Source organism: Acanthopagrus latus, chromosome 20 (assembly GCF_904848185.1).
Source record: "Acanthopagrus latus isolate v.2019 chromosome 20, fAcaLat1.1, whole genome shotgun sequence".
In the NCBI taxonomy this organism is placed as follows: Eukaryota; Metazoa; Chordata; class Actinopteri; order Spariformes; family Sparidae; genus Acanthopagrus; species Acanthopagrus latus.
Genome location: NC_051058.1, coordinates 12,146,777 through 12,174,771, shown reverse-complemented (window position 1 = coordinate 12,174,771; position 27,995 = coordinate 12,146,777). Strand labels below are relative to the sequence as shown.

At 41.9% G+C, this 27,995-nt stretch overlaps 2 protein-coding genes across 6 annotated transcripts; one reads left to right on the top strand and one right to left on the bottom strand.

Moving 5' to 3' along the window:
• Positions 1-4: 4 nt before the first annotated feature.
• On the top strand, positions 5-23,422 carry LOC119009557 (MAGUK p55 subfamily member 3-like). 4 transcript variants are annotated; one of them, XM_037080935.1, is made up of 20 exons: positions 5-2,023; positions 10,945-11,109; positions 11,315-11,433; positions 11,565-11,642; positions 11,773-11,853; positions 12,276-12,413; positions 13,880-13,961; positions 14,476-14,561; positions 14,668-14,742; positions 15,854-16,050; positions 16,151-16,215; positions 16,807-16,824; positions 17,097-17,138; positions 18,834-18,896; positions 19,091-19,249; positions 19,426-19,506; positions 20,019-20,112; positions 20,517-20,625; positions 21,450-21,569; positions 21,713-23,422. In XM_037080935.1, exons 2-20 carry the CDS (start codon positions 11,073-11,075, stop codon positions 21,890-21,892), a joined length of 1,824 nt encoding a protein of 607 aa, XP_036936830.1. In that variant the 5' UTR covers positions 5-2,023; positions 10,945-11,072; the 3' UTR covers positions 21,893-23,422. The 4 variants fall into 4 exon arrangements, with proteins under 4 accessions (XP_036936830.1, XP_036936831.1, XP_036936832.1 ...); XM_037080936.1 differs by lacking the exon at positions 18,834-18,896 and having other exon boundaries at positions 21,713-21,892; XM_037080937.1 differs by lacking the exons at positions 16,807-16,824; positions 18,834-18,896 and having other exon boundaries at positions 17,100-17,138.
• A 51-nt stretch (positions 23,423-23,473) lies between these two features.
• Positions 23,474-27,619, bottom strand: psmc5 (proteasome 26S subunit, ATPase 5). Of its 2 annotated transcripts, none has more exons than XM_037080940.1 (12): positions 27,533-27,619; positions 26,561-26,632; positions 26,383-26,452; positions 26,185-26,282; positions 26,047-26,103; positions 25,607-25,837; positions 25,015-25,141; positions 24,723-24,913; positions 24,134-24,232; positions 23,933-24,043; positions 23,756-23,842; positions 23,474-23,649 (listed from the first exon to the last, which is right to left on the bottom strand). In XM_037080940.1, exons 1-12 carry the CDS (start codon positions 27,554-27,556, stop codon positions 23,596-23,598), a joined length of 1,221 nt encoding a protein of 406 aa, XP_036936835.1. In that variant the 5' UTR covers positions 27,557-27,619; the 3' UTR covers positions 23,474-23,595. The 2 variants fall into 2 exon arrangements, with proteins under 2 accessions (XP_036936835.1, XP_036936836.1); XM_037080941.1 differs by lacking the exon at positions 27,533-27,619 and adding an exon at positions 27,435-27,514.
• Positions 27,620-27,995: the final 376 nt, after the last annotated feature.

Genomic DNA, 27,995 nt, shown 5'->3' with positions numbered 1-27,995 from the left:
ATCACAGGAGGATCTGTCTGATAGGACTCTGATCCCCCAGCTACTGTATCTGACCCACTGAGCTGAGATGAAATGCTTTGTCATCATCCATTTAATCACAGAGAGCCACAATTTCAGATCGTGATCACGGAGCAACAGTAGTGATTCTGCTCCTCTCATCTCGCACTGTCACAAATGTCTGAACACATCAAGGTCTCTCTGAGCTTTCAATAACCAGGCTAACCAGATGAGCAAAGGGACAAAAGAAAAAAAGTGGAAGAGCCAGACAGAGGGAGTGAAGAAAAGTGGAAACACAAAAGGGAGTAATTTATAGTGAGATATGACTGGTTGTGTTTCAATATGTTGTTGCTCATTACGATTCATAGTTCATGTTTTTCATTGCTTGTCCCCCACAAGGCATCTGTGAGCATCAGCCAAAATATGTACTGTACCACTCACTGAGGCACACAGACATGGAGGGAGGGGAGGAATAGCAATGGATGGATTTGAGAGGGGCGGACCAAAAGAGGCATGCAGCTTGCAGCATGTGTGCACACTGTGCTGCCTTCAGGAGCTGTCAGAAATGATACACTCAAATGATCCAGCAGTGAAATTTCCATGATTCCTGAATGGCCAAGAAGTTATTTGTGATATTGTTTGAGAATCAAGTTGGGTTATATGTATCAGTGTGAATACAAGGGTTAAGGGTTATTTTTATTAAGACAGATCGAAGCCCAGTAGAGTAAAGGTGATTAATTTCACATTGGGGTATTGTATGGTTGTCCTGCCAGGAGGAATAACTGATGATCAAGTCAAGATTCAGGTGTTCCTTACAATCTACATTATGTGATGAGAGGCAAAAATGTTGAAACCCTAATTCAAAGCATTGGATTTTACTAGTAGATAATTTTGACCAAGTATAATTGTAATACATACATACACAAATGTATTTTATTTCAGTTTTATGGCAGGAATAGGCTAATATATATTTGTTCTAATTTGAGTAAAAAATAATATTTATTATGGAAGCCAAACTTCTACACCCTATACAGCATGTAGAACATGTTTTGATTAGCCACCAAGTAAAAACAGTTGAACTAAAAGAAATAAAAGTGTCAATTAACAACAAAGTAGAACTGGGCACAGGTTCATGGAATAATGCAGGACAGCCTTACTCGATGTTATACTTTAAAATACATAGATTCATTTATTCAGCTACCATCTCTAAAGACAGTGTCAGAAATGTGTCATTTGCTCTGGATGTTTTCATACTTTTGTGTCATTCAGAAACACTTATTTTGGCTTGTTGAAATTTCTGACACAGACAGTCAGATTTTTCCTTCACCTCAGACAACAAAGCCAGATTCAATATGGAGCTGTGTCCATTTAATATTATCAGTCAAATGTATTGTCTTAATATGCCCTGGGTCAAACTTAAACAAGATGCACACCCCTTGGACGATGAAATTGGTTTCTTCCAAAAAACAAACAAACAAAAAATGGCGTCAGAGCTCGTTGTCGCACATTAACAGATGTTGCTAAGCAGCTACAGTTAAACGATGTTTTGTGGGAATAAATTGTTGTTATACACACTTAAATTAATTTGAGAAATGTAATTTGGCTAGCAAAATAGTTGGCTAGAACCAGAAGTCAAATATACCTCAGCGCAGTTCTTTAGCTCTCTGGCTAACCCTTACACTAGCCAGTCATGAGTTGTGTTAGCATGCTATCTTTTAATTAAACTGGCCTTTTTTTTATACGCGAGTATCGGATGGTGAGGATTACGAGGGGCGCCTGAAAGCAGCGCGGGGGAGAGAGCGAGAGAGAGAGCGAACTGGCTGACAGAGGGGGGAAGGGGAGGCTCACTGAGCGATAGATTTGGATGGAGCAGCGGAGGAACCGAACCGTATGTGTGACAGTCAGCCTGAAGACAGAGAGGAACACGTAGAGAAGAGGTGTTGTGACTGAACCCGGCGCCGGGATCAGAGAGCGACGCGCCGCGGAGGGGAATACGCACGCCGGGGCTGAGAGGAGCCTCCACAAGGTAAGGGTGCGTTCACCTCCTGTGCGGCTCCTCACCACCGCTCATGTGCCTGACAAAGAGAGAGGGGACTGATGGCTCCAGGGACTCTCAGGTTGATCCTAAATGACTCAAATACACACCAAGGAAATGCATAATTTAAATTCATTTTGAGCAAATTCTTTTTTTTTTTTTTCAAATTGTTTAAATCAAGGTTTAGGTAAGGCTTCCTGAGTGTGCTGCATGTTAATGAGGGGGTGGTGTGTATCACCTGTGATTGACTGACTGATTGATGGCCAACTCCTCACGTGAGCTCACAGGCTACACCGTCATTGGCTGTGTGACAGTAAAAAGGTAAAATCAGCATTCTCCAACTAAAAGGAGGAGACTGATCAGTATTCCTGGAGAGGTGGGTTGACAGGACAGGCCTCTGGCTGTGACCTGGTCACGCTTAGCTGCAGGCCAGGATGGGCTTTTATGGCTCCGCTTGGCTCCCAGGAGCAGCAGAGAGATTCAGTGACGGTCAGTGTTTAGTTGACACAAGACAAAAAAAATATAAACCCGACCCAAGAACTCTTAGTCTAGAAACTTATCTTCCTCTTATTTTTGTTTGGGGCGGGGGGGTATTTCCCATGATTTAGATGAAAAATATGGTGTTTTAAAGTTAATCAACTAGATCAATTGAAGGGGAAGATGGCATTATTCACAGCCCCCCAAGTTTTGCCAGTCAGCCATCATCCCCAAGGTCCTCCTGTGCTTAAAACACCTGTTTTGGCTTGTTGAAATTTCTGACACAGACACCCAGATGTCAGGTTTTTCCTTCACCTCAGACAACAAAGCCAGATTGAATCTCCCGACACCAGAGGTAATTCTTTATCCTGCTGTGTCTCAGAGTAGGCGTACCGAAGGTGTTCTGGAGCGATGTTCTTCTTATAAGCCTCTTAAAGGCTGCCTGGCTCCCCCTGACCTCTGCTGCGCTACAGTTTTTAGTTTTTACATTTTTTGTTTTATATTTCCAGCATTTTTTATTTATTTATTTTTTTTAATTCTTTCACAAGTGATTCCAAACTTAATGTGAACACTGTGATAAAAGATGAACTTTGAATTAATTCCATTCTTGTGTTGAGAGCTTACTGATTTGCATAAACTAATGAAAGTCCTCTCATCTGAGCACTATTCCAGCTGTTGGCTGACCTTATGATTAAAGCTGAAACAAGTACTCGATCGACAGGAAAATAAAAGAGAACTATTTTGTTGTTTTTGTCTTTTTTTCAAGTAAAAATAGTGGGGGGGGGGGTGCCAAATATGCCCCAGTTCAAGCTCAGATAAGAGGATTTAACTGCTTTTCTTGAGCATGAATCATTTTAAAGTTCATATATTTGGGTGTGGGGCTAAAAAGACTCAGACTCCTAAAAATGACAAATGTTTTTTTTTTTTGTCGTTTAGTACTGTAGATGATCCTGTTTGCCTTGCAGGCAGGGAACACTTGTTTTTCCACTCGGTGTGGAGAATAATTTAATATCTCTCAAATGAAAAAAAAAAATCTAAATCTTTTGTGGCATTGCTATAGATTATCTTAATACCACTGTGAAATGTACAGTGCACGTACTTATTGGAATATTGGAATGAAATCTGTCATCCAGATATGTCCGATCAGCCATGTGGGTGGCATGAATGGACCGCGCACACACACACACACACACACACACAGAGCGGTGGGCAGATGGCAGCAGCAGCGTGACGGCGACCTCGCCCCTCTCCATCTCCCTCTCGGGGCCTGTCCAACAGTAAAATGAGTAGGACAAACAGGTGGCGTTTATATGTATGTGTGTGTGATTGGAGAGGAGAGAGACACAGGGTTAAGCTCTCCGAACACAATGTCAGTAGAATGAAGTACGACGCTGACTTGACTGTTGATTGAGCCCGTGCTTAGTGCTGTAGTGGAGTGATCAGTCTTGTCACAGGCATGTTTTGTGAAGGGGGGGGGGGGGGAATGACTAAAGGGCGGTGCGAGAGAGACGCCAGGGGACGTGGGTAACCGGTGGAAAAACTTGTATCGGTCAAAGCATAAAAAGGACAATCAGTGAGGATTTTAATGTTGGTCTATAAACATCGATGTGCTGTGATTCGCGGCAACTGAGGCATGAAGAAGAGGAACATGAATTATGAAATGGTGCCATGATCCGGCACACTCATGTCGACACCAGCAGCCAGGGGGAGGGAAAAAAAACCCAAAAAACTCGAGCCGAGACGTGGATCGTGATTAAAAACAAAATGACAAAACAAAATAACTCAAATCTGACGGTTTTACTACACGCCGGGGTGTAGAGCCTCATGAGATGCATCACAGTACTAGTGAGCTTTTAGGAGGTGTTGTAGTCAACAACATCAGCACAAGGTCAAGCAGTTTTCAGTGTATTATACTGAACTGCTTTTATTATAATCTAAGCAGACACCTGGCTTGTTGAAGTCTCCTTGAGCAGCTCCCCAGACCTCGACGTCACTGAGACAAGGTGATTAAAAAGAAGACTTGATAACCGTGGACGACAAATTATGAATTATTCATTAAAAAAAATCTTCTGTATGCAAATATTAAGATATTTATTGACAGCCTTTTTTTAAAGGAGCAAAGAGGTTTCAGTGTATTAAAGAATTTTAATTTTGTCAGTTTGCTGATATTATCGGCCTTATTGCCTCATCACAGACATCCGTTCGTTGTCTGATTATATTGCCAGTGAAGTTTACTGTTGTAAAGTGTTTCATAACAGGGACTTGGGTATATATTGATATCAGATTTTTCCTGCTCTCTAATATTGGTATCAGTGTTTTGCTCCATTACCAGTCGAGCTCTAGCCGATACAACAATGGTCAGTTGCTGCTTCCCAAAGCCCAAGATGGGGTCCATGGATCTATTATAAGATCTGGACAGTGGAACAAGAAGGTGCCTGTTCAGTTCAAGTAGAATTACTTGCCCGGCCTATATGGCAAAATAGTTTCTATCTGTCAGGTTTACCTCCGCAACACACTGAAAATTAGTGTTTCTTTCACTGGCCCTGCCTGCGACTTCCCACTCACCATATAGACTTTTTACAACAATTCAAAAGTGTAAGACCTCATTGCATCATGAAATCTGACTTGTCATTATTGCAGCTGTTTCCTGTTCGAGGTGTCCTGTCAACAGTTTTATAGCTGTCTCTTGTAGGATGTTGCTCTATGTTTTTTTCTTCGGGCAGCAGATTCATTTTTCGCTGCAGTACCGTGAGTGGCCAGTGGGGAAAGCTGGAAGCGAGGCTGAGCGGCAGCGTTGTGCTCAGGACTCGTCGGCTTTTAAGAGAAACATGCCAACATGATTACGTTTAGCAGGTTTTCTACATTACCTGTCTTAGTTTAGTGTTGGCATGACAACATTAGCTGATCAACACTAAACACAAAGCACAGCTGAAGGTGATGGGAATGTGAGTTTTGTAAGTATTTCGTCATGATTCAAAGTATTGGGGAACAGATGCAGTCTCGACCAAATACAATTATCAGTATCATTTTGGATGAATTACTTTATTGGATGAATTATTTAATGAAAGATTCAATTTCTGTCACAGTTATTGGAGTAACTGTTTCAGTCTTCATTTACATTTGCTGTCAAGCTCTTGTTGCTCATAATCAATTTCCTGTTGATCTAAATTGGGAAAGGTGACTAAATGCTTTTCAGTACTGCCTTCGCTGCATCCTTGCCGCTATTCAGTTCCTCTTCTAATCTACCCGTCCTTTCTAATCTGCTTCATTGTATTCACTGAAATCCTTGGTGATGCACACGGGCACAAACACTGTCGTCTTAAATCAAGGAGGCTACATAATGCCACCATATGGCCGGTGGGAACCTTAAGCATTTAGGCGATAGGGGAGCAAGTGAGAGGAAAAAAAAAAACGATGTCGGCTTTAAGCTCTTCTCAGCCTCTTGTAATTAGAGATAGAGGGTGGGATGGATGGAGGGAGGATGAGACGGATGAAAGAGGGTCAGGAACTTTGGCCAAGTGTGCAGAGAGGAGGGCTGAATGAAAGCAGGGAGACACACAGAGGAGGAGTGATGGGGATTTACCCCACGACTGTCAGCTCTGTTTCCTCAGCGGGGTGGGGACGTGTGACGGCTGACGGACAGCAACGAGAAAATCAACTTTCATTGTCGGGCAAAGAAAAAAAGCGGCTTTTAGAGTATTTAATAACGTCTCCTGAAAAGCTGGAGAACACTATTATCTAGCAGCAGTCACTGAAGTAGCAGATGTGAGCGTCTTCAGGCTGGCAGGCAAACAAAATCCCAGTAAATGTCCCCATTTAATGTCTTTTTCAGGTCGACGATTTTATCCCCCTAGAATGAAAAGGCTTACATAATAATGTTGTTACAGCTTTCTTGGTTAACTTGCTTAGTAATTACTTTACAATTTCCTTACACTTAATTACAGGCTGCTGAACTTTACTAAATTGAATGATTTTGAAATCTGAGATGGCAGTTTCTGTGAATAAGCTAGTGGCTAGCATTAGCCAGATTCCAAGGGTTTGTAATTCTTTATTGTGGCTCATGCTTTTGGGAATAACTAACTTACAAAAAAGAAGTGTCGAAAAATCATTGAAATTAAGCTTCAGCTACGCTTAGCCAAAACTATTTCACTAGCTAGCTTTCCCCCGATCCCTCTTGCTTTAGCTGTGGCAGTCAGAGATGTATCAACAGCAAGAAAATGGAGCCAGTCCTGTCCTTATCTTGTAATATCTTGTGTGGAGTTAAAACAATCTCAATCTTAAAGATGTAATGGATAATCTCAGACCCTGGTTTGACAACACAAGTCTGAGACAGCAGGTATCCTACTGCTAGGATAGCTAGCATTAGCAGCTAGTTTCCTTTTCTTTATCATAACCAATATTGCAACTGGCTCATTCAGTGTTCCTTCATCAAATTAGATATTTAGCTAGCTTTCCCGTGACATGTCTCTTTTCCGGTATTTGGTGTTTGCTGTTTGTCTATAAGTGTCAGATAGTGAGTTGCAGGTTTTTGGTGTTTTCAGTGAAAATGTAGAATAACATGATTTTGACGGACTTAATGTCCACAGTCTCAGACCCTGCTTATCTCTTGCGGTCAACCTGTATGTACACCATATACTGTGACTATCCTGCGGCAGCCCCAGGCTGTTTCCTGCTGACAGAGACAAAAAGCACTAAACAAACATGAATATATATATTACCACAGTTTGCAGTCCTGCCACATCGCCCGTAGGCTGTGTCAAGGCTGATAATGTGCAGGATGGATTTTTAAAAGTGCTGCTTTGTCAATGCTGAGTGAGTGAGAAAGGGGACAGCGTGCTGGTGGTGCTGCAGCATTAGACTGAATCAATCTGGGGATATTAATATCGATGCCTGATTGATGGTCACTCGTGGTCAAGGGGTCATGTCATGCTCTAGCAGTGACCCACCATGGGAATATGAGACACTGGTGGTGTTGTTCTGTCAACTTGTGTGTAATAAAAAGCAGGAGCCAGATTACAGCACATTAAAGGAGTAATTTGGATTTTTGGAAGATTGCGATCCCTCTCATGACTTTACAGCAGCCTCAATATAAAGCAGGAGACAGTTAGCTTAGCTTATCATGTGAACTGGAAGTGGTATGCGATACAATACAATAATTCAGAGGCAAAACTTTATATATATACTTTTTTTTTTTAATCAGACTTTAATCGCCATTTCCTGCTTTTCCAGTATTAATTATAACCTAAGTTAACCGTCTATAGAGAAATAAGCATGTTTCTCAAAACTATTCCTTTAAGCAATAGAATATAATATCGAACTGCAGAAGAGGATATTTGAATGGATAATTAATGGTCTGTTCAGCATCTTTGTGGCGCTGATGGCCTATACCAGCAGCACTGACTAGACAAAAAGTCAATTATAATGTGTAATAGCTCTTTTTCAGAGCAGCTTAATAAGCTTGATTTTTAATCACCACTCAGCTGTCCGAATCACAATTGAACACGTTACATTTTAAACATGGCCCAACCTTGGTTTTATGAACAATTGTCACCAGCTCCATGAACGTCTGCTTGTGCTGTTGCTGTTTATTCTAATTGCTGCTTTGGCAGGATGCCATCCTGACTTCAGTCAGGTTTTATTTTTATTTTTTTTTCCCCAAACTAGAATTTCCCTGGCAGCCGGTCTGTTTTGAACAGCCCACCAGGGGAAAATGGGACCATGAAGTGACAGGACACGTCAAAGGAATTAATGCAAGACAATTGTAAATCACAATCATTCTGTCGGCAGAATATTTGACAGGACAAACAAGAAAAAAGTAGGGGATTGTTTTTAAAAACTCGAAGACACCAAAGTTGAAATTCTTCTGACTGTCATTCAAAGACAAGCTCATGTTGGTATAACTGTTTTCTGTAAATATAAATCTAACATGCTGATCAGGTGCTTCTGGCTTTTGGTTTGATTTTGCCGTCAAGTGTTTGTTTGTGGTGATTGTTTCGGTCTAACAATGAGCCAGAAAACAGACTCCTGAATGAAAAAGCAGTCTTGTACTTTTCAGATTGTATTTCATAAGCCATAATTTCTTATGTCTGTTCTGCGGCACCCATCATTTGTTTCTCTCCAACTGTGTCCTGTTTGTTATTTTAAATCAGTCCCGATAATGAAGAGCAATTTCCTGCCCTGACACAGTGATGGGAGGGATTTTTTTTGTTTGTCATGCCCGGTTGTTAGGATTACAAATTGCCACTGAACGCATCATTATATATGACTTACATACAGATTCTTAAAGATTAAATGTGGCCACGATGAACTGCGGTCCACTGTAGGTGAAAACGATCAAATAAAGCAGAAAATGCACCTTTTTTTAAAAATCCAAGCCACACTTCTAATATCTTGTTTTATCAGTGCTAGTTTAGGGTCGGTTGGATTCGACAGTGGATTGTTTACACCCTCAGTCAGGTTCAGGTCTGTGAGTCTAGATGGGTTTAGTGCTGGTATAGATGGATGTGAAGGGAAAACTGCCCTTGTGGATGCAGAGTCTTTCAGCTTCCCTAAAGAGAAATGTGTAGGATGAATATACTCCTAACACTGTGTTCACTTGGCATCTTATTACTGCGACCCTCCCTTAAATGTGTCTGTCGGTGCTCAAAGCCTCCCACCTGCACCGCCAGCAGCAGCAGCAGCAGCTACACAGCAGGTGAGGAGTGTGCTGCTGCTGCTGCTGCTGCTGCTGCACGTGATCTTCTGCAGAGACTGTTAATTAGCAGTGTCAATCACTGAAGATCACAGTGATCTCAACAAGGCAGGACTGTGTTTTTGATACCCTCCCTCTAATTTCAGCAGATCTACACCATCCTCCAATTTCTAAGACACAGTGACACAATGCCAGTGAACTTTTTACTGCTGAATGTGTGTGTTTGCCTTTGTTTCCCTCTTTGGAAATGTTTGCTTGATAGTGTTCAGATTCATTCACGATTCAATTTAAATCAAGGGCATTCTTGTTGAGCAAGATTACCTGTCAGAAGTTAATTGTTAATTTATCAGACATCTGGTGGGAACACTTTTTAAAAAGGTCACGTAACTCGACGTCGCATTGAATAATTTTATCTGCCAGCTTAGCGCAGCATTTACTGGCTTCATTTAGTGGTCCTTCTCATTACTGATTACAGTTTCCCTTTTGTTTCTTTTTATCTACACAAACTAAAACTTTCACATTTCACTACTTGTCCAAAATCCTAAAACCCAAACACATTTAATTTACTATGACTACTTCTCTAAACATTGGTTGGCTCTACCTTTTTGCAAATCCTCTTCTTTGTGTATTAATGTTGTGTTATATCACAACATATCATTTTATTTGCATTTGAATGTATCTTTATATCAGCACTAATGCTTAATGCTGAGACGATCTGTTTTCTTGTCTAATGCTTTCACCCTGCGTACATATAGCAAATCAAACCTGACCTGTGTGATCCTGTCTGAAACAATCAATCCTTGCAGTTGCTGTGTTTTCTGTTAGTTGATTATTTGGCCTAATGTCGAGTTCTAGTTGGAAGATTAACACTGAGCTCACCAACGGAGATCACGGCTCGTAGTTACTGATGTCATACCAAGTGGCTCCTCTGGTTCATGTTGTTGTTTCCAGATGAATATGGAAACCTAATGAAAAGAAAAGTGCCCTGAATTAAATATTATGATAACGTGAATCTTTATTGAGGCCAGATTGAAGCCACAAGCTTCACCGCACCAGACTAGAGAAGTGTATCATGTGATGTAACTCCAATACCATTGAATTAATCTAATCTAATCAGTCAGACACTTGAAATGTAAACACATTGGCACTGGGAGGTTGCCATGGTGACTAATGAGACGAGGGATCCCATTGGTTTGAAAGTGGTCAGTGTGTGATCTGACCTCACTTTGCTCCAGTTCTGCAGTCGCACAGTCTGAGACGAACTGAAGGCTTCACGCCTCAGTAACGAAAGCGGCCAGTAATTATACTGAAAGTTTCAGCAGAGTAATGAGTTGATTCATCACTGTCAGAGCGCCGCTGGCCGGGTGCCCTTTATCAGAATGTATTTACATTAAGAAAGTAATTTCAAATTAGAAATGATACGCTCTAATAAGTGAGCTGCAAGCTACTTAAATATACTCGTCCGAGCTCGCTGTGCTCTGTTACTGGTTTTCGACAACAGCTCCTTAACAGCCAGTTTGTATAAAAGCCATTCTGTTCAACACGAATCTCACATTTAATCCTGTTGTCCACAATGTGTACTTTTCATTTAATCCCCAAACAACAAAGAAAACAACTCCAAGAATAAAACCAACAATTTGAGGAAAATCCGAAATTCAGAGAAACTTCAGATTAACCTGCTTCTTTTCTTTTGGAAATGTAGACGTCACAGTGTGTGTGTTTTGTCTGTTTTTTTCCCGTCCAGCTGCGTCTGCAATTCTTCACCTTGGTCGTACGCGAGGAACAGAAGGACTCCAGTGGAGGGAACCCACTGGCTTTGTTCTCCCTCCCTCCCTGCTCTCCCCCCTCTCTGCACCCTCCTGCCTCCTCTGAATGATTGAAGCCATGCCCATCGTGTCTGCAAGCACAGGTACAGCCTGACATATGCTCAAGCTACATGTTCACTCTTCCAATGCTTACCAGTATCCTTATAAACAATATGCTGATGTATGAAGCATACATTACTGGAGCTTAATGCGCATGACATTAGTGCAAACAGAGAAGCTAAAAGAAGTGGGTTTTTTTTTAGTTATTTTTTGAAATGGGTGATCCATACATTACTTTATGATCTACAGGGCTGCATGAGACTCTGGCCCTGCTCACCTCTCAGCTCCACCCTGATGCCAACCACAAAGAGGACCTGGTTTTCCTCAAAGATGTCTTCAGCGAGAGGAGCCTCGGTTACCTCATGAAGGTACCGCACATATGTGAACTATTTTCGAATGAAATCATCTAATTCTGGGGAAATGTAACTCTCTGTCCTCCTGATGCCATGTAAATAAGTCACTCTTGGTGTGTCTTTGTGCCGTATGCTGTACCTCCCAGATCCACGACAAACTGAGGCAGTATGAGAAACACAGCCCGACTCCAGTCCTACACAGCGCCTCCTGTCTGGCAGAGGATGTAGGTGCAATCCCTCCTCAATATCTCACAGCCAGACAAAAGCTGACGGCTGAATAATATTGCGATAAAATGCCAACGAAACAATTATTGTAATGCTTGAGAAGATTGTTCTCTGATTTTAAATCATCAGCTGGCAGAAGAGCTGCAGAACGGAGTGATGGAGGACGATGAGAGAGAACTACTTCTCCTGCTGACCACTCCTCACCTCAAGGTACTCCCACATACCTTTCCCTTCTTACAAGTGCCTCTGATCTCTCTTAGTGCTGCTGCGTTCAGTGCTTGAGCCGCACTGATTTCCCTCTAAGTTGATCATCTATTACATAACACCAGCGTCAGAGCTGTCTGCACCCCTCCCCCCGTCCCCTAGACACAGACAAGTCAACCTAATTAATCTGATCAAGTGATTATTCTCAATTTATTGGCTTTCTGAGGAGCGGGAAGAGATGACAGTTGTGAATTTAGAACAATCGTTTTAAAAAGCAGCCAGTGAAGGAGAGATGTCTTCCTCCCTTTTACTTTGTTGATTTTTTTTTCTCAACACAATCCACTTTCTGTGGTGCCTTTTCTTGCACACTTGATGTTTCTGTTCAGACTCTTAAATCATACATTTGTTTGTGGTTCTTTTCCATAAAGGCGGTGCTGTCCGCCCATGACACAGTGGCCCAAAAGAACTTCGACCCAGTGCTGCCGCCCCTGCCGGAGGATCTGGATGACGACTTGGAGGAAGAGTCAGTCAAGATTGTCCGCCTGGTGAAGAACAAGGAGCCCCTGGTGAGGCTAAACAAAAGCCCTTTCTTCACGTAACAGATGCTATTCTTGTGCCCTGAAGTGAGGCTTTAAGACTCCATTTACTCTCATAGAGCAGCTCTGAGGCCTCAGTGAGCTGCAGGGTGTGATTGTGTGATGCTATGAAAAAAAAAAAAAACCTCAAGGAAATCCTTCAAGCAGAGGACAAAAAATAGATTGTTGTTAGCTCGTCAGAAACGCCTGCTGAAGTGACAGCAGCACAGTTCGATCCAATGATGACAGAATCTGAACGCTAATTCCGGCGATTCAACCTCCTGTTCGTCTTTTTGACTTTCTGTCACCGCCTCGCACAAAGAAGGTGTTCCATTTGTTTTCTTTTTGCGTGGACCTGCTCATCTCTCTGACCTGAGGCGTCAGTTACTTTCCATTATATGGCGATCAAATATTGTACAATCCACCAACTAGACGTATAATAAATAAATAAAAATAAAACTGTTTTGGAAAAATACACCTATTCTTGCTGAGAGTTGGACGAAAAGATCAAACCACTCTCTTGTCTGTACTGTTAAATGTGTCGAATATGGTGTGAAGCCAAGTGCAGAGTTTTCTAATGGAGGGACTTGATACCTTTGGTTGAAGTCTAATTGTATGGAAGCTTATGAAAAAAGGACCCTACTTCATCACTTGATTTGTTATCTCCGCAGACTTTTTCTTAATGAGTTTACGGTCCCGATCATTAGTTTGGTTTGCTTGACAATGCTTGACATCACAGTGGGTTTTCAATTTGACTGTGCGCTGAATGCCCTTTCAGCTAGTTAGCTTAGCATAGAATGAAGACTAGTATCTGCTGCAGTTAATTGTACTGGCGCTTCTAAAGCTCACAATTTTACAACACAACATCCATCCATGTTAGGGATGCACATGTTAAGCTATATTTGATAGTCAGTTGCTCCTTAATCATTAACAATAATTATTAATTCTATTATTCCAACATGTAACCCACCCACTCCCTGGATCCAGGACTCCAAACCCCAGTCACATGTAACACCTGAAACCCTCGGAGGATAGTTAGAAGTGAATATCAAGCCTTTATTGCTGACTCTTTAGCTCTGGAGACTATAGCTGTCGACAACTCCAGATAAACAATGTCGTCTGTCAAAACCCATGCTTGGGAAGAAAGTGAGTGTGAAGGTTTCTAACATGTGGCAACTAGTTTTTTTCGCAGCTGTAAGTCCAGCCAACAATGCTCTTCTCTTGTCCAGTGTCAAACCCAGCGCTGACAAATCATTCAAAATGGGTGCAGCAGGCAAGCAGGGCAACCTGATCTTAAACAGCTTCGAGAGGTTAAAGGCAACCCCTTGTTTCTAGTCTTTATGCTAAGCTAAGATAATCATGTGGTGGATTTAGGTTAATGTTGAGTGGCATCAATCAGTTAATTGAGGATCATCGATGTGTTTTGGAAATTATTGTTGCTTCTTCTTCTCCACCAGGGAGCAACAATCCGGAGAGACGAGGTGACAGGAGCTGTGATCGTGGCCAGAATCATGAGGGGAGGAGCAGCTGACCGCAGTGGTGAGACAGAACAGAGTTCTTACACATGTAACAGTGATGAATCAGTTGTTTTCTTTGGTAACTCACTGAATATTAAAGTGAAAAGATAGTGATGCTGCAGCAGAGTGTCAAAGGAAAATAATAATCGCTCAGTTAAATCTGTTCCACTTAGATGTGGGATGGGAGCTTCCCTCCCAACAGGACTTTCTTATCTCCACTGATACACAGAGAAGTGAGGAGATTACGTTGTGTAACCCCTGAACTGTTAACAGAGATCAAATCCTTGAGATTAGTGCCACGAGATTGCATATTTTGAGATTACAAACAAGGGTTGCTCCTGGCTGTTTGCCATGGAGATGTCATTGACTTCATGCCAACGGAAAATCCTTTTTCTTTTTGTTCACATTTGAGCCTCGTCCACCAAAAAATACTGTCAGTGGTACCACACAGGCCAGGATTTTCCTTTGCTCTATTTTCCTTTGCTTGTTTTCAGTTGGCTCGTTTTAGTGGGCGTGTGTTCTGTTTGCATTCCCAGGTCTGGTGCATGTGGGCGATGAGCTTCGAGAGGTCAATGGAAACCTGATAACCCACAAAAGGCCAGATGAAATTAGTCAGATACTGGTAAAGGAAACAAAGCATCATACTGTTTCAGACGCTGGGTGATTATTCCCTGGTGATTACTGTGGGTGCAGTGGATGATGACGCTGCTCTGATGTTTTTTGATCAGTCCCAGTCTCAAGGCTCCATCACACTGAAGATTATCCCAGCTGTTGCGGAAGAAGACAAGCTGAAGGAAAGCAGGGTGAGGACTCATTTCACACATTCAAATTAAGTTTGTCTATGAACCTGTTCACGTCTATTTCTTCTGATTTAGTTTTTATTTGCTGCTCCCACCTATTCTTTGTCAGCCATCCACCCACAACCCCAGACCATTACCTCTGCCCACTTCCCAGCTAAATGCATTACTGTATACTGCATATATATATATATATATATATATATATATATATATATATATATATATATATATATATATATATATATATATATATATATATATATATATATATTATATATCCTGTATACTATCAAATCACAGCATATTACTTTTAAAAGCCAGGGAAAAACCAGTGTAGAAATAATGCTGGTAGTCTGACTTGTTTGAGGAACTTTATAGCAGCTATGTTCAATCTGCCATTCACCAAAACATGAGCACTTTCAGTAAAAAAATATTTACTATTTTAGTGCGCTGATGCACCAAAGTGACAACCAGTTTACTTCAAAAAGAGTCAACAACCAGCAAAAACTGAGAAAATGTGACACCTTTGTTGTGTTGTTCTTATCAATGACGTGCGCTCACTTTTGGTTTTTGGTTTTGGCGAAAGTAAACGCATCTGTTTTCTTGCTGCAAATAAGATTAACAGGTTGATGCCTGTATCAGTTGTATTAAGTGTCAGGGTACAGTCAGCCAACAGCTTGTGTTAGCATAAAGCCTGGCTTAATCCATAGGTACCATGCTCCACCTACTGGCGCCTCCTAAAGGGTCAGACCACATCAGAAACTATAAATGTTAGTAGCTGAAAATCTCAGAGGTGAGTGTGAATGTCTGATTTTCAGTTCCGGACATGTTCAGACCCCCATAATCTAACTTTGGAAAAGTGTGGGGAGGGGTTTCTACCATGAGAGAAGCACCTCCGAGGAAGCTTACTGTTAATTTCATATTTACATATTTTCACATTTGTTTAGTCTGTTCAGAAATATTAGTAAGATGAGCTGATTTTCTTTGTTTCCAATCTTTTTGCTACACTAGGCTAACTGGCTGCTCTAGCTTCATATTTAATGGATAAGCAATATTGGCACCAAAATATCAAACCATATTTCCAGTGCTAACGCAGTACTCCTGCTTCCATTAGGTCTACCTTCGGGCGTTGTTTGACTACACGCCCTACGAGGACAAGGCCACGCCCTGCCAAGAGGCGGGACTTCCTTTTAAGAGGCGGGACATCCTTCAGGTTGTGAGCCAGGAGGACGGCACCTGGTGGCAGGCCAAGAAGGTGGGCGACAGTAACCTGCGTGCAGCCCTTGTCCCATCTACACAGTTCCAGGAGAGGTAGACGGTCTCAGCTCTCCTACGTATAGCATTTGTAAATGTCTGACTGGACTTTCAGATCACAATGAAATATTTCGTCTCTTGTTTCTGTTTCTCCCAGACGCCTGAGATACCGGATGAAAATGGGTTCCTTCCCTACCCCGACATCCCTTAAACCTCCGACATGTAAGTCTGCCTCCCCTCTGTGATCAGGTTCTACGGACACAGCGTGTATTGGCTAAATCTCATCCAGCCAAGGAGATGCAGAAAGAGAGATTATGAACAGAGAACAGGGGATTCGAGGTTAATCTCCCAGAGAAAAATACATAATCCATCGTTTCGTTTCCTAATCCAATTTAAAAGTAGAATGAAACAAAGTGGTTTGAAAAAAAAAAACAGGTGGTGTTGAGTCCGGTCTTTTCTTGTACCCGCTCTGTGTGCACGACAGCTGAACTCCCATTATTTTCACAAAGCTTTAAAAAAGATGGCGCAGAAATGCTGCAGTGTGTGTTTGTGGAGGTGTTGGGGGTAATTTTTGTTTACATGAATGTAAAAGACATTTGTCTAGACTTTTTTACAGTAAATAGACAAAGGACATGTCATGAAGATAGATGAGAAAAGCTGAAGGATTTCTAAGCATAGATACAATTTAACATATGACAAAAGTTTTATAGTGTACTCAGAGCAGGACAGTGGTAATATTACAGTTCAGTGGTTTAAATATTCTGTCACTCTCTTTGGTGATATTTGTGTTATTCCTTGCTTTGCTTACCTCAGATGATCGTGCTGAGAGAGGTACGTGAAACAAACCCCCATGTTTTGAGAAGTCATCCCTGCATTCACTCCATTTTATCATGGTCGGAATTTCCAAGTGAAATTCTGTCTGCACGCCATCTCGAATTAGAAACCAAACCCCTCAAACTATGGTTGTCCTCCACAATTCAGCCTTTTTAATTTACCTTCACAGCTGCCTCAAAATCCTAGTAATGTTCCTGCATTTAACCTGAACATGAACCTCTCCTCCCTCCTCTTACCCTTTCTTCTTCTTCCCGCATGTCGTCCTACAGAAGACAGTGACAGTGAGGGTGCTCTGAATGGAAAGGACATAGGTGAGGAAGCTGGATCAACAGGTTTATGCCGACCGCTGCAACATCACGTCTCTGCTCAATCTGTGCGCCAACACATCCTTTACTTTTTATTCCTGAGGTGTCGCAGCTGAGCCCTGCTTTGGCTTTGATTGAATGGTTGGGACAGGTGCAGGCTAAAATGTGTTGTTCAGTGCCAGGTGTAGCTCCTCACATGGCACGCTAAAAAAAACCCACCAGAAGCCATTCACTGAGGAGATTTGTTTGCTCCCACGCACCTGACCTGATCTACCGATGTCTTCGCGGCTCACTTAGCTGCTTCTGGCTGCTCTTATCGACTTAATGTGACTGTGCTTCTGTGGGTTTATTGTGCCTGAAAGCATTATCACAGCCGTTTTGAACAGGATGTTATTTTCCCACATCTGACTCCATCACACAGATCGACTCTAAATCTACACAGACACAGGCTAATACATATCTTATGGGATATCTTTGTGATGTTATCGATCTTTACAGCATGCTGAGGGCAATAAAGATTATATTTTGTTGACTTGTGTACTTATCCCAAATGTTTCAGTGTTACGCAGACGCGAGGGGAAAAAAATGGTTATCCATTTTCTAAGTCGTCCCTTAGAAAGGGTTTAAAATTTCTTCATTTATCAGTTTTTCATTTGTGAAACAAAGAGGTTTTGCCAGGCTCTTGTTTTACTTTTTATCTGAAAAGCAGATGGGAATGTAAGTTTTGATGGGTGAAACTATTGTTGTTGTAATACTCGTTTTGGCCACAAGAGGGTGAAATGCACTTCTATATGATTATGGATCCATCTGCTTTTCTTTGCAGGGCCCCACCTACTTTAGAAAAATAGATAACCCGAATTTTTTTCCCCCACAATCCCCTCATGGGGCTTCCGTAATACGTACCCTAATCAGAGGATGCTCCCTGAAGACCCCTCTACCTTTCCTTTTGCGGCATCATTAGCACAAATGGTCAGAACTGTTAGCACACTACAGGCTAAAGGAAGCTGAAGAGCATATATTGTATAAATCACTTGGTAAACGTCAGCATAGTGTCCTCAGTTGCTTCATCATGTTCTCGATTATTTTTGTCAGCATGCAAAGTAAAGACGATGATCTTGAATCAACCTAAAGATAGACTGTCCCAGTCTCCTGGGCAACCAAGGCCAACAGATATGATGTAGGTAAACACAGCGCGTTGTGTAGATTCCAGTACCCAGTGGAATCCTACATACGTAGGCATGAACAGTGACCTGATTTGGACTCCTCTCCCTGTGGGGTATTCAGGAAGTGGCCCTGAGTGAAGCAGTCGTCCTGATCATGATTTAATTTGATCAGTTTGATGGACAAAGATGTGAAAAATCTGAAGGTTAAAAATAGCTGAACTTCTGCTTTAACAGCCACTGATGTTCTCCTGTGTTTTTCGGTGTAGATGTGTCGGTGTGTGTCTGCTGTGGGTGTATCCGAGCTCAGTGCTTTGTTGTGCAGTGCGCCGCAGCCACCGAGCTTCTCACGGTGTCTTTTTGTGGCAGCTTAATTTTTTTTCTCGCTGTGCTTCACAAACGGCCTCTCGTCACGCTACATGCTCAAGGTGCTTGGCTTGTGATTGGGTGAGGAGGTAGACACGGCATGCATGGCTTCGCGGCTTGTGTTGTGTTGATGAGATTAAAGCTGGCTGAATAAATGGTCTAATATGAGCTGCAGTTTCTCCCAAGAGGGCAGCCCCTGCCTTCTGTGGCCATGCCTTCTCATGGGATTTTTACTCAGGTACTCTTACTTACTTCTAACGGTGTCGTCTGTGTCGTGTGATGTATTGGAGAGGTTTTTAATTTGATCAGGGAGAAATGTGCAATTGATGGACTTGTCAGTTTGCTCTTTTATTAAGCTTGCAACTAAATGTGAAGATGTCAAAGTGTAAGTTTATGTCTGCACATCTGACGCTGGCATGTCTTCCACCACAGCTGGCCTGCGCCGAAGTTTCCGTCTCAGAAAAGATCGCCAGAGCTCGCCCGGAGAGCCTCAAACCCCTGACGCCAATCACCCGGAGTTCCTGATTTATGAGGAAGTGACACAGTATCGTCCCCGTCCTGGTGAAAGGCCTCGACTTATAGTGCTGATAGGTACGCTCACTGTGGGGTCTGATGACACTGAGGGAGCCGGGGTATGTTTGTGAGTGTAGAAAAAGCGGTAGTGATCAGGAAAACATTTGAAGAACTTGAATGGTAGAATTAGTTGTTTTTTTGTTTTTTGTTTTTCAAAATATGTTGTGTCATCTTGTGTAACTGTCTATCTACAGGGTCTCTGGGGGCTCGGATCACTGAGCTCAAACAGAAGGTGATTGCTGAAAATCCTCGACGCTACGGTTTGGCTGTGCCTCGTAAGTCTTTGTTTTTTAAAGTCTTTCCATTAGGGATGCAGATTCTTTCAGTCAGTGGTTAATGATGGCCAAGGCTTTTACCTGAGCCCTCTAGAATCTCTGATGCCTGTCAGCTGGGATTTAAATTAAAGGTTAACTCCACCAATTTTACTCATTAAAGTGTGTTTAGGGGACTTTGAGAGTACTGCAGCATATGTGGGGGGGATTAAAGGAGTATGAACCCTTTTGTGGCTCCAGAGGAAGCTGCATGTAATCTGATTGTCATAATAGATCATAATTAATAAATGTTAACTCACAGACACATGAATTTACCAGTCAGATAGCAACAGCTTCATATCTCAAGGAGAAAACGCACTCTTCTGCTTTCAGACAGGCTCATCACAAGCACGGGTGTTAAATCATCGCAACTCATCCGTTAGTTGTGCATGTGTTTTCTAACCTTGTTATAAAAAGCTGTCTGTAATTATCTTTCCTCTCCACCCTCTCCTCGTCCTCCTGCCGGCTTGTGTCAGACACCACTCGAGCCAGAAAGTGTCACGAGAGAGAAGGAGTTGAGTACCACTTCATCACTAAAGCTACTTTCGAGGCAGACATCCAGAATGGCAAGTGAGTATTGGACACTAAATACGTCTCAGTAAATCTTAAAAACCAAGCAATTATGTGCAACACACGGTTTACTTTTATTTATTATTTATATTTCAGAATGCAGACTGTCAACAAGAAATGGATTTATTAAACCCTCTGTTCACCCACTGCTTCACTCGTTTAGATACATATTTGCCACAGAACTTCATTTGTGATCTTTTTGTGCTTAGATGTGCAAATGAGTCCATCTAATTAAATATGTACTAATCTGCATACATGTCCAGAAGAGAAATCTGAATAAAAATAAATGACTGATTGTGAACTTCGTCCAAAATCTTAAAACTAACCAGTCCATGAAAAAACTGTTTCTGCCTGCTGAGTCTGGCCTTCAGTTCTGATTCATGCTGATGCCGTGTTTCCTGCAGATTTATTGAATATGGGGAGTACAAAGAGAACCTGTATGGCACCAGTTTGGAGTCGATTCACAGAATTCTGGATCAGAAAAAGGCTTGTCTGGTGGATTTGCAGCCAGAGGTTAGTATCTGAACTGAAACAAACCAAGTTGATTACATCACATTACCTGGCATTGATCAACACTTTCACTGCAGCGTGAGGACTAAGACAGGCAGGTGTTAAATATTTGATATAAAGGATGAGGATCTTTACATTGATTTTCTTTTTCTATCCATCTAAATTGTCACCTGTGTTTAATCTTGTCTCACTGGGATTAGTGCAGCTCATTCCACCTGTCCCCAACCAGTCGTAGATTAAACTAATCTGACAGTTAAATTACAGTTGTTAAAATTCTACTTGTCACATTTAAAGTGTGACTAAGTCTCAATTTAGTCTGCTTTGCAGCGAATTTAGTTCACTGTGAACTGAAGGCTATATAACCTAAGAACGGCTGTGTTTGCTGTTACTTAATGGTGTTTTTTGGAGGTAAATAGAGAATCGTTAAGACATCACGATAAAATAAAAGGCAATTTTGGTTGCGATAAATTGTCTTGTTAGCAATAACGTGTCTTTTATCTTTAGGAAAAAAAGTATTGTTTTCTCTAAATATTTAACCAGTGATCTAAAGACAGTAGCATTAACAAAGTAGTGGCTTAATATCTCTTGATTTTTGCTCCCAGTTTTGGTCCTTCTGTTAGATTGAGAGAATGTGCTGTTGAAGAACAAAAAGACTCAGCTTTTGTTAAGTGTGTGTTATGCAGAGAGTATCGTCATTGATCGACAGTGCAATCAGAAGAATGAACAACAATCAAAATGTTGTAAAACCTTCAGATCTAAAGTACAATATACAGTAAACTGTTCCAGCTGCCTGGTTAAAGGAATGTGTTTTGTTTTCCTGCGTTCAGGTCCTGAAGACTCTACGTACCGCTGAGTTCAAACCATATGTCATCTTTGTGAGGCCTCGCATCTATGATAGTCAAAGGAAACTACTCGGCTCCTCTTCCTCGCTCAGTGCAGGGGTCACGGTGAGTTCAAAGAAACACTGCCCAAAGGAAACCACTTCATCATGGGTCCTTCAGCCTTTACACAGATTACATTCATTAGAAGATACTTGAATAAGATCAATGATTGAAGTGTTTTGTTATCGTCTTGTGTTCCTGCTGACCAGGAGGACGACCTACAGGAGATAAAACAGTCAGCCGAGCGGATGGACGAGTGCTACGGCCATTGGGTGGACTACGTCTTGGTGAAGGAGGACCCGGCCAGTGCCTTAGCTGAGCTCCAGGCCGTACTGGAGAGAGTCCAGGTGGAGCCTCAGTGGGTGCCTGTGTCCTGGCTGAGGAGCTAACCTGTTGACGGAGCTCGACTGGTTCACGTTGGACCTGTCAATCACTTGTGTTTGCGTGTGCGGAGGACAGACGAACTGTGAGATGCCTCCTGAATGTTGGAATGATCCAGTGTTTACTGCCATACTAACCATTCCACAAACGCAGGCTTGTGATAGTTGGCAAGTCAGTATTATAAAACATCTGCAAAGACTGGAGGGTACATCCCAAGTCTCTTATTTGATATTTCCTCACTTGAACCAGAAGTTGTTCTGGTCTGCCGTCCCCTGTATTTCTGCTCCAAGGAGCTAGGAGGGATCTTAGTTTGTATATGCTTAATTCCTTTCCTCAGCTTCTCTCCCAGCTACGATGCGAGGAAGAGACATAAGGAGAGTTAAGGCAACAGGCATTTAACAAAATAAAACATCAGTGTTTCTCAGCCGTATTTTAAGGCCACATCATTCAAAATACGTTGGGTGGCACAGCTGTGTCGTCTGTCCATTGTTTTGTTGTAGTCTTAACGCTGTGTGAGCATTACAGAGCATTACAACTTAAATATTTACATGTAATTCAATTCACAATGTGCCGACATGAGTGATATCAAGGTGTGTTATCATTGAGGAATGTGGCAGACAGTGAAGGCAAGAAAGTTTGATCCTCTTTTACATCATCTTAAATGAGACTACAACTTGTGAATACAAAGGAACGTCTGTAGAGTCCTGCATAGTTCCATAATGTTCCTCGTTCATAGCTCCTCCAGGAAGCCTCTCTCCTCTAGATGCTGAGACTGATTTCCAGGTCACAGACAGGAGAGGATGCACAAAATAGAAGAATAATAAAGTAGCTCCTGGCGTCTCTCCATTCTCTCTCAGTGGGGACGAATGCTGTGCTCCAGTCAGTGACTGAAGTCAGAATTTCCTTGTTTAAAGGAAACGCCGTAGATTAACAAAAACTACAGAGTGATGTCTCTTTGGCCATCAGCAGTGCAGCCTCGTTGCATATATAAACAGGAGTGAAAATGGTAGACGATGCCATTGTGCATGTTATTTTATGCCACTTTTGTACCCAGGACCTAAATATTCTGTTCATTTGCCCCTTGTCTTCAGACAACTGCATCCTCATGATGTTGGGATGTATGGATTTGTCCTATTTTCAATTATCTGGAATGCAGTGAAAAACATGGATGTAATTTATGATACTTGGGATGTACCTGTAAGCTGCTTTCCCCCCCCATCAGTCTGAGCATCGAACAAGCCTTTCTGTTTAAGATTCTTCAGTATAAAATGACTGTATATCTCACCTGTACAATGGCAGTGTAACAGCTGACAGGCATGTCGTACATGCATGTAGGATAAAGATCCATAGTCAAAGATCTGCACTCTGTATGATCAGTCATGTGAGACGTCTACTGTAATAGCAGCTACAATGTGAAGTGCCATATCCAGCATTTACAACATCATTGTGAAATGAAAAGACTACATCCGCTCCTGCTGGAGACTGTACTCATGTTACCTGACTTCAACGTCTGAATTAAACAAGACAAGCGTGTTGAATTTATGTGTTGGTGCTGCTGTGTGCAAAAATAAAATTCACCAGCCATCCAGTGTTATTTGGGGAAACAATTTACTTTAGAATGAGTTATGTAACAATTATAAACCAAAACCATCAACAAAAAGAAGGAAAATATACATGTGTCTGCATTGTGCGCAAGAACATACTAGGCCTTTTACTTCCACAGCTTCTTGATCGACATGTTCTTCTCGCTGTCTTTCTGCATCACCTGGTGAAGAGAACACAACAGTCTTAATACACTCAACATTTAAATATGAGGTGAGTTTGCCTTCAATCTACTCAGGACAAGAACTTAATTATGTTGTTACACAAACCTTTGCCACAGCCATCTCAAAGTCCTCCTGGGTGACATGAACTCTCCTTTCTCTCAGAGCGTACATCCCTGCCTCTGTGCAGACACCCTAAAAATACACAAGAACATTAAATAAAGTCCAGCTGTGTGCTGCTTTCATTCACCACCTGACTGCCACAGTTAAGCTTATAATGCTCACCTTAACCTCAGCACCAGAGGCTCCAGGCATCAGCTCTGCGATCTTCCTCAGATTAATGCCACGTGTAAGGTTCATCTTCCTGGAGTGGATCTTCAGGATGTCAAGACGGGCCTGGTGGTACAGAGTTCAGATACGCTCAGATACAATAAGAATGTAAACCGTAAGAAGGTATACATTTGTTTTAAAAGTCTCAGTGCCTACCTCTTCATTGGGAGGGGGAAACTCGATCTTCCTGTCGATTCTGCCTGGCCTGAGAAGAGCCGAGTCAAGGATGTCAATACGGTTGGTGGCCATGATGACCTGAAAGAGAAAGTGAACTTTAGTCTACTGAAAACAAGAAGACTGATACTTACATCAGAAGACTTTTGCTTTTATACTGGGTATACCCTGAGCAGGTCAACAGATAAAGAAACCCTATTTTAAATCCCCTATTTAAAATCAGTAACAATTAATTAATGGTTTATAACGCACTGATGTAGTTGGCAGCTCATATTAGGCCTTATGCGATTTAACTTCCGCTGTGAAGCATCTAAAGCTGGAATGACAATACAACTGTTGTAGTGACATAAAATATCTTTTTAAAATTAGATAAGTTAAACTTTTATAAAACACTGCAGAATAAACAAAGTAAAAATTGTGTTAATTATGTCCATATACTTCTTATATGTGATCCACAGGGGGTTAAATTACAGCATTTGTACAGGTTTAAGATAAAATTTAAGCACATTCCAAGAACCTTGGAATGTGATCAAACAACACAAATGGGTTCATTTCATGGGTTGTATGATACCTTGATGTTCTTGGTTGCCTCAAAGCCGTCCAGCTGATTGAGCAGCTCCAGCATCGTCCTCTGCACCTCGCTGTCACCACCCGAGCCACCCTCCAGGCGGGATGAGCCAATGGAGTCGATCTCGTCCATGAAGATGATGGAGGGAGCGTGTTCCCTAGCCATGACAAAGAGCTCGCGCACCATACGGGCACCTGGTGCAACAAAAGGGGAGATATACAAGCCATTTAGAAACATTTCATCAAGAATGGATATTAATTAGACAACACTCTTCAGGAGAGATGGAAGAGCTCACCCTCTCCGATGAACTTCTGGACCAGCTCAGAGCCCGACACCCTGATGAAGGTGCAGTCAGTGTGGTGGGCCACAGCTCTGGCCAGCAGGGTTTTCCCTGTACCCGGGGGACCGTACAGCAGCACACCCTGTGCACATTCAAAGCATGAATCAGAATGAATGACACATAATCAGAGCCGCCAATACACTGACAGATGGAGATAACATGACTAGAGCTGCAACAGTTAACCGACAAACATTGAGCAACATTTGAACAATCTATTAATCATTTCAGTCACTTCTAAGGCAACAATTCTAGAACTTATCTGGGTGCATTTTTTCCAAATGTGTTGAATTGCTGCCTTTGTCTGTTTGATATCATCAAAACTGGACCGTTTTTCAGTTCAGACATCTGAAGCAATCAACTCAGGCTCTAGGATATTGGTGAACACCTTTTCACAATATTTGTACGAATCAAACGATGAACTGAGAAGATCCACGGACTAATTGATGAAAATGCCCTGTGGTTAGGAAGAAGACCCTGTCCTTAAAGAGCCAGTACCAAGTACCAACACATTCACAGCTCACTATCAGCCCTCTTGTCAATCACCCACCTTGGGCTGGGCAATGCCTAGAGCCTCAAACAGCTCTGGGTGCTTGACAGGCAGCTCGATCACTTCCTTGATCTCCTTGATCTGCTTATCCAGGCCGCCGATCATTTCGTAGGTGGAGTCCGGCACCTTCTCCACCATCATGAGGGACACCAGAGGGTCCACCTTGTTGGGCAGGATCTTGTGCAGGGTGTAGCTGTCATTACGCAGAGCCACGCGGCAATTTGGAGTCACCTGGGTGAGAAATGATTCAGGGATGATCAGCACTTCAGGTTCAATTTGCCTAAATGATTAACTGTACAAAGGGGCAAAAAAATGCCTAATTTGATTTCCTGTTCAGTCTTGAGCTACAGCAGTTACAAATTAAAGGCATAATGTTTGTTTGGCAAGTGTTTTGTTGTGTTATTGTAAAGATAAGAACTGGAAACATCTACTATACTTACATCGTTGATGTCAATGTTCTTGTCCACATCCACGACAAATTTTCCTTCTGGATGCACCTGATAATGACAGAGGGAGATGTTACTATAAACTGTGGACTAGTAATCTAAATAAAGTGAGCGACAAAGTACAGGGCGTACCTTAACCAGCACTTTCTTCTTGTCCATGACCCGAACCACCTCTCCTACGTAGGACCCCTGCTCCTGTAGTAACTGCAGCTCCTCACGAAGGAGGCGCACTGAAAGACAAAAAGTGCAATTTGTATTATTTTCTCCCATGAAAAAAGTTTGTATTACAGAATGAGACTTTACTCTGATGTTGCAGTAATTAAAGTGCACCTTTGGCGTTGAGCTCATTCCTCTGTGCCTGCAGACGTCTGAGATTCTGGCTCTTATCGTTCACCGTCAACTGTTGAGAAAACAGCGGTTCAGGACTGACAGCCAAGGGGATGTTGTGCAATCTGATACACGTGCCTACTTGAGCTATATTACACAAGTAAACACATTCATTTCTTACCTGTAACTCTTCAATCTTTGACAAGTAGTACTGCCGGAGACCTGAGCCACCTTTACTGTCCCCCATCTCCATCTGTCAAAGAAAAAATGACCATCAGACCATCCCATAGATCAAAATTCATGCTTGTCGCCCCCCCCAGAAAAGCAAGACAGATATCCAATTTGCAATGGTGAAAAACAAAACAAAAAAACAGCACCTCCCACATTTGACAGGCTAAAATCATAAAGGCTTTGGAGTTTTGCTTTATAAATGACAATTTTAGCCATTACTTAACTATTGTAGATTAATTTGATTTATTTTTCGTTGGTCGCCTAATAATAAGTAATTACGAGGGTAAGTAATTTCAACATGTTATTGCCAATTTGGATTAACCACATAAATGTAATTAGTATCTGTGAAAGGTGACAAGCAACTCATTGAGCCTGGTTGGACACACTAAAGGTATTTTAAGTCAGCAAGATACTGTCGTCCATAACCAGTTTGTTAAACGATTCAAAATAACAGTTGTCTGAAAGCTATTTAGCTAGTTTATCTGCTATCTAACATTAATGTAAGCTAGCGTTAGCTAACGATAACCAATACCGAGATAAATTAGGTCACACTTGGTCATCCTCACTATTAGTTATTTAAAGTTGTATTTTCACTCGGTATATATTCTAAACTTATAAATAGAGACGGTTGTTGCCAATGTAAAGCTGCCAGTCATTCAGAGCGGCTAGCTCAAGCTAGCTAGACGTACAATTGACAGTGAGACTTAGCTTAGCTTGGTTAGCTACAATGAGACAGCAAACCGGCAGCATACTTCACAGTTATTGTTTTGAATGAAGAGACATTTCATTATTTACACCACAGTCGCGCAATAATTAAATCTCACTGTTATTAAGAAGTCCGTCAACTCAAAGCGTACTAGTAACGTTCCTTTGTTAATACAACAATAAAACCAACAAAACTAGAGGAAAGATATACACCTACATGATCAATTCCGTCCACCTCCATGTTGGAATTTTCTGCTTCCGCTTGAGGAGAGGCGCACTTCCGGAAAACGTCTTCTTCTGGGGTTTTGTTATAAAGAATGCATGCGCACATCGCCCCCTACAGTCCGTGTTTAACAAGTACACATTATTTTTCACTCCCGACCGTTAAACCTGTTTGTTGGCTCCTGAAACTTATCATACAATTATCATAAGTCCTTGTAATGCTTTTAATGCCTTTTCTTTTTAAAGCTCACTTTATGCCGACAAATTAATGCCAACAGATTGAAGAAGCATTAACCTTTGGTCTCCTTCTTGCATTGCACCATTATCGCCTCATAAGCTGCAGCTCAGGTTTTTGAGGAGTGCAGGATATATTTGTTTAGGCCTCACATCTGAGCGGTTAGGAGACAGGTAAGACCAGCCTCACCAGGAGATCTCCCACCAGCCCTAACATGCACACT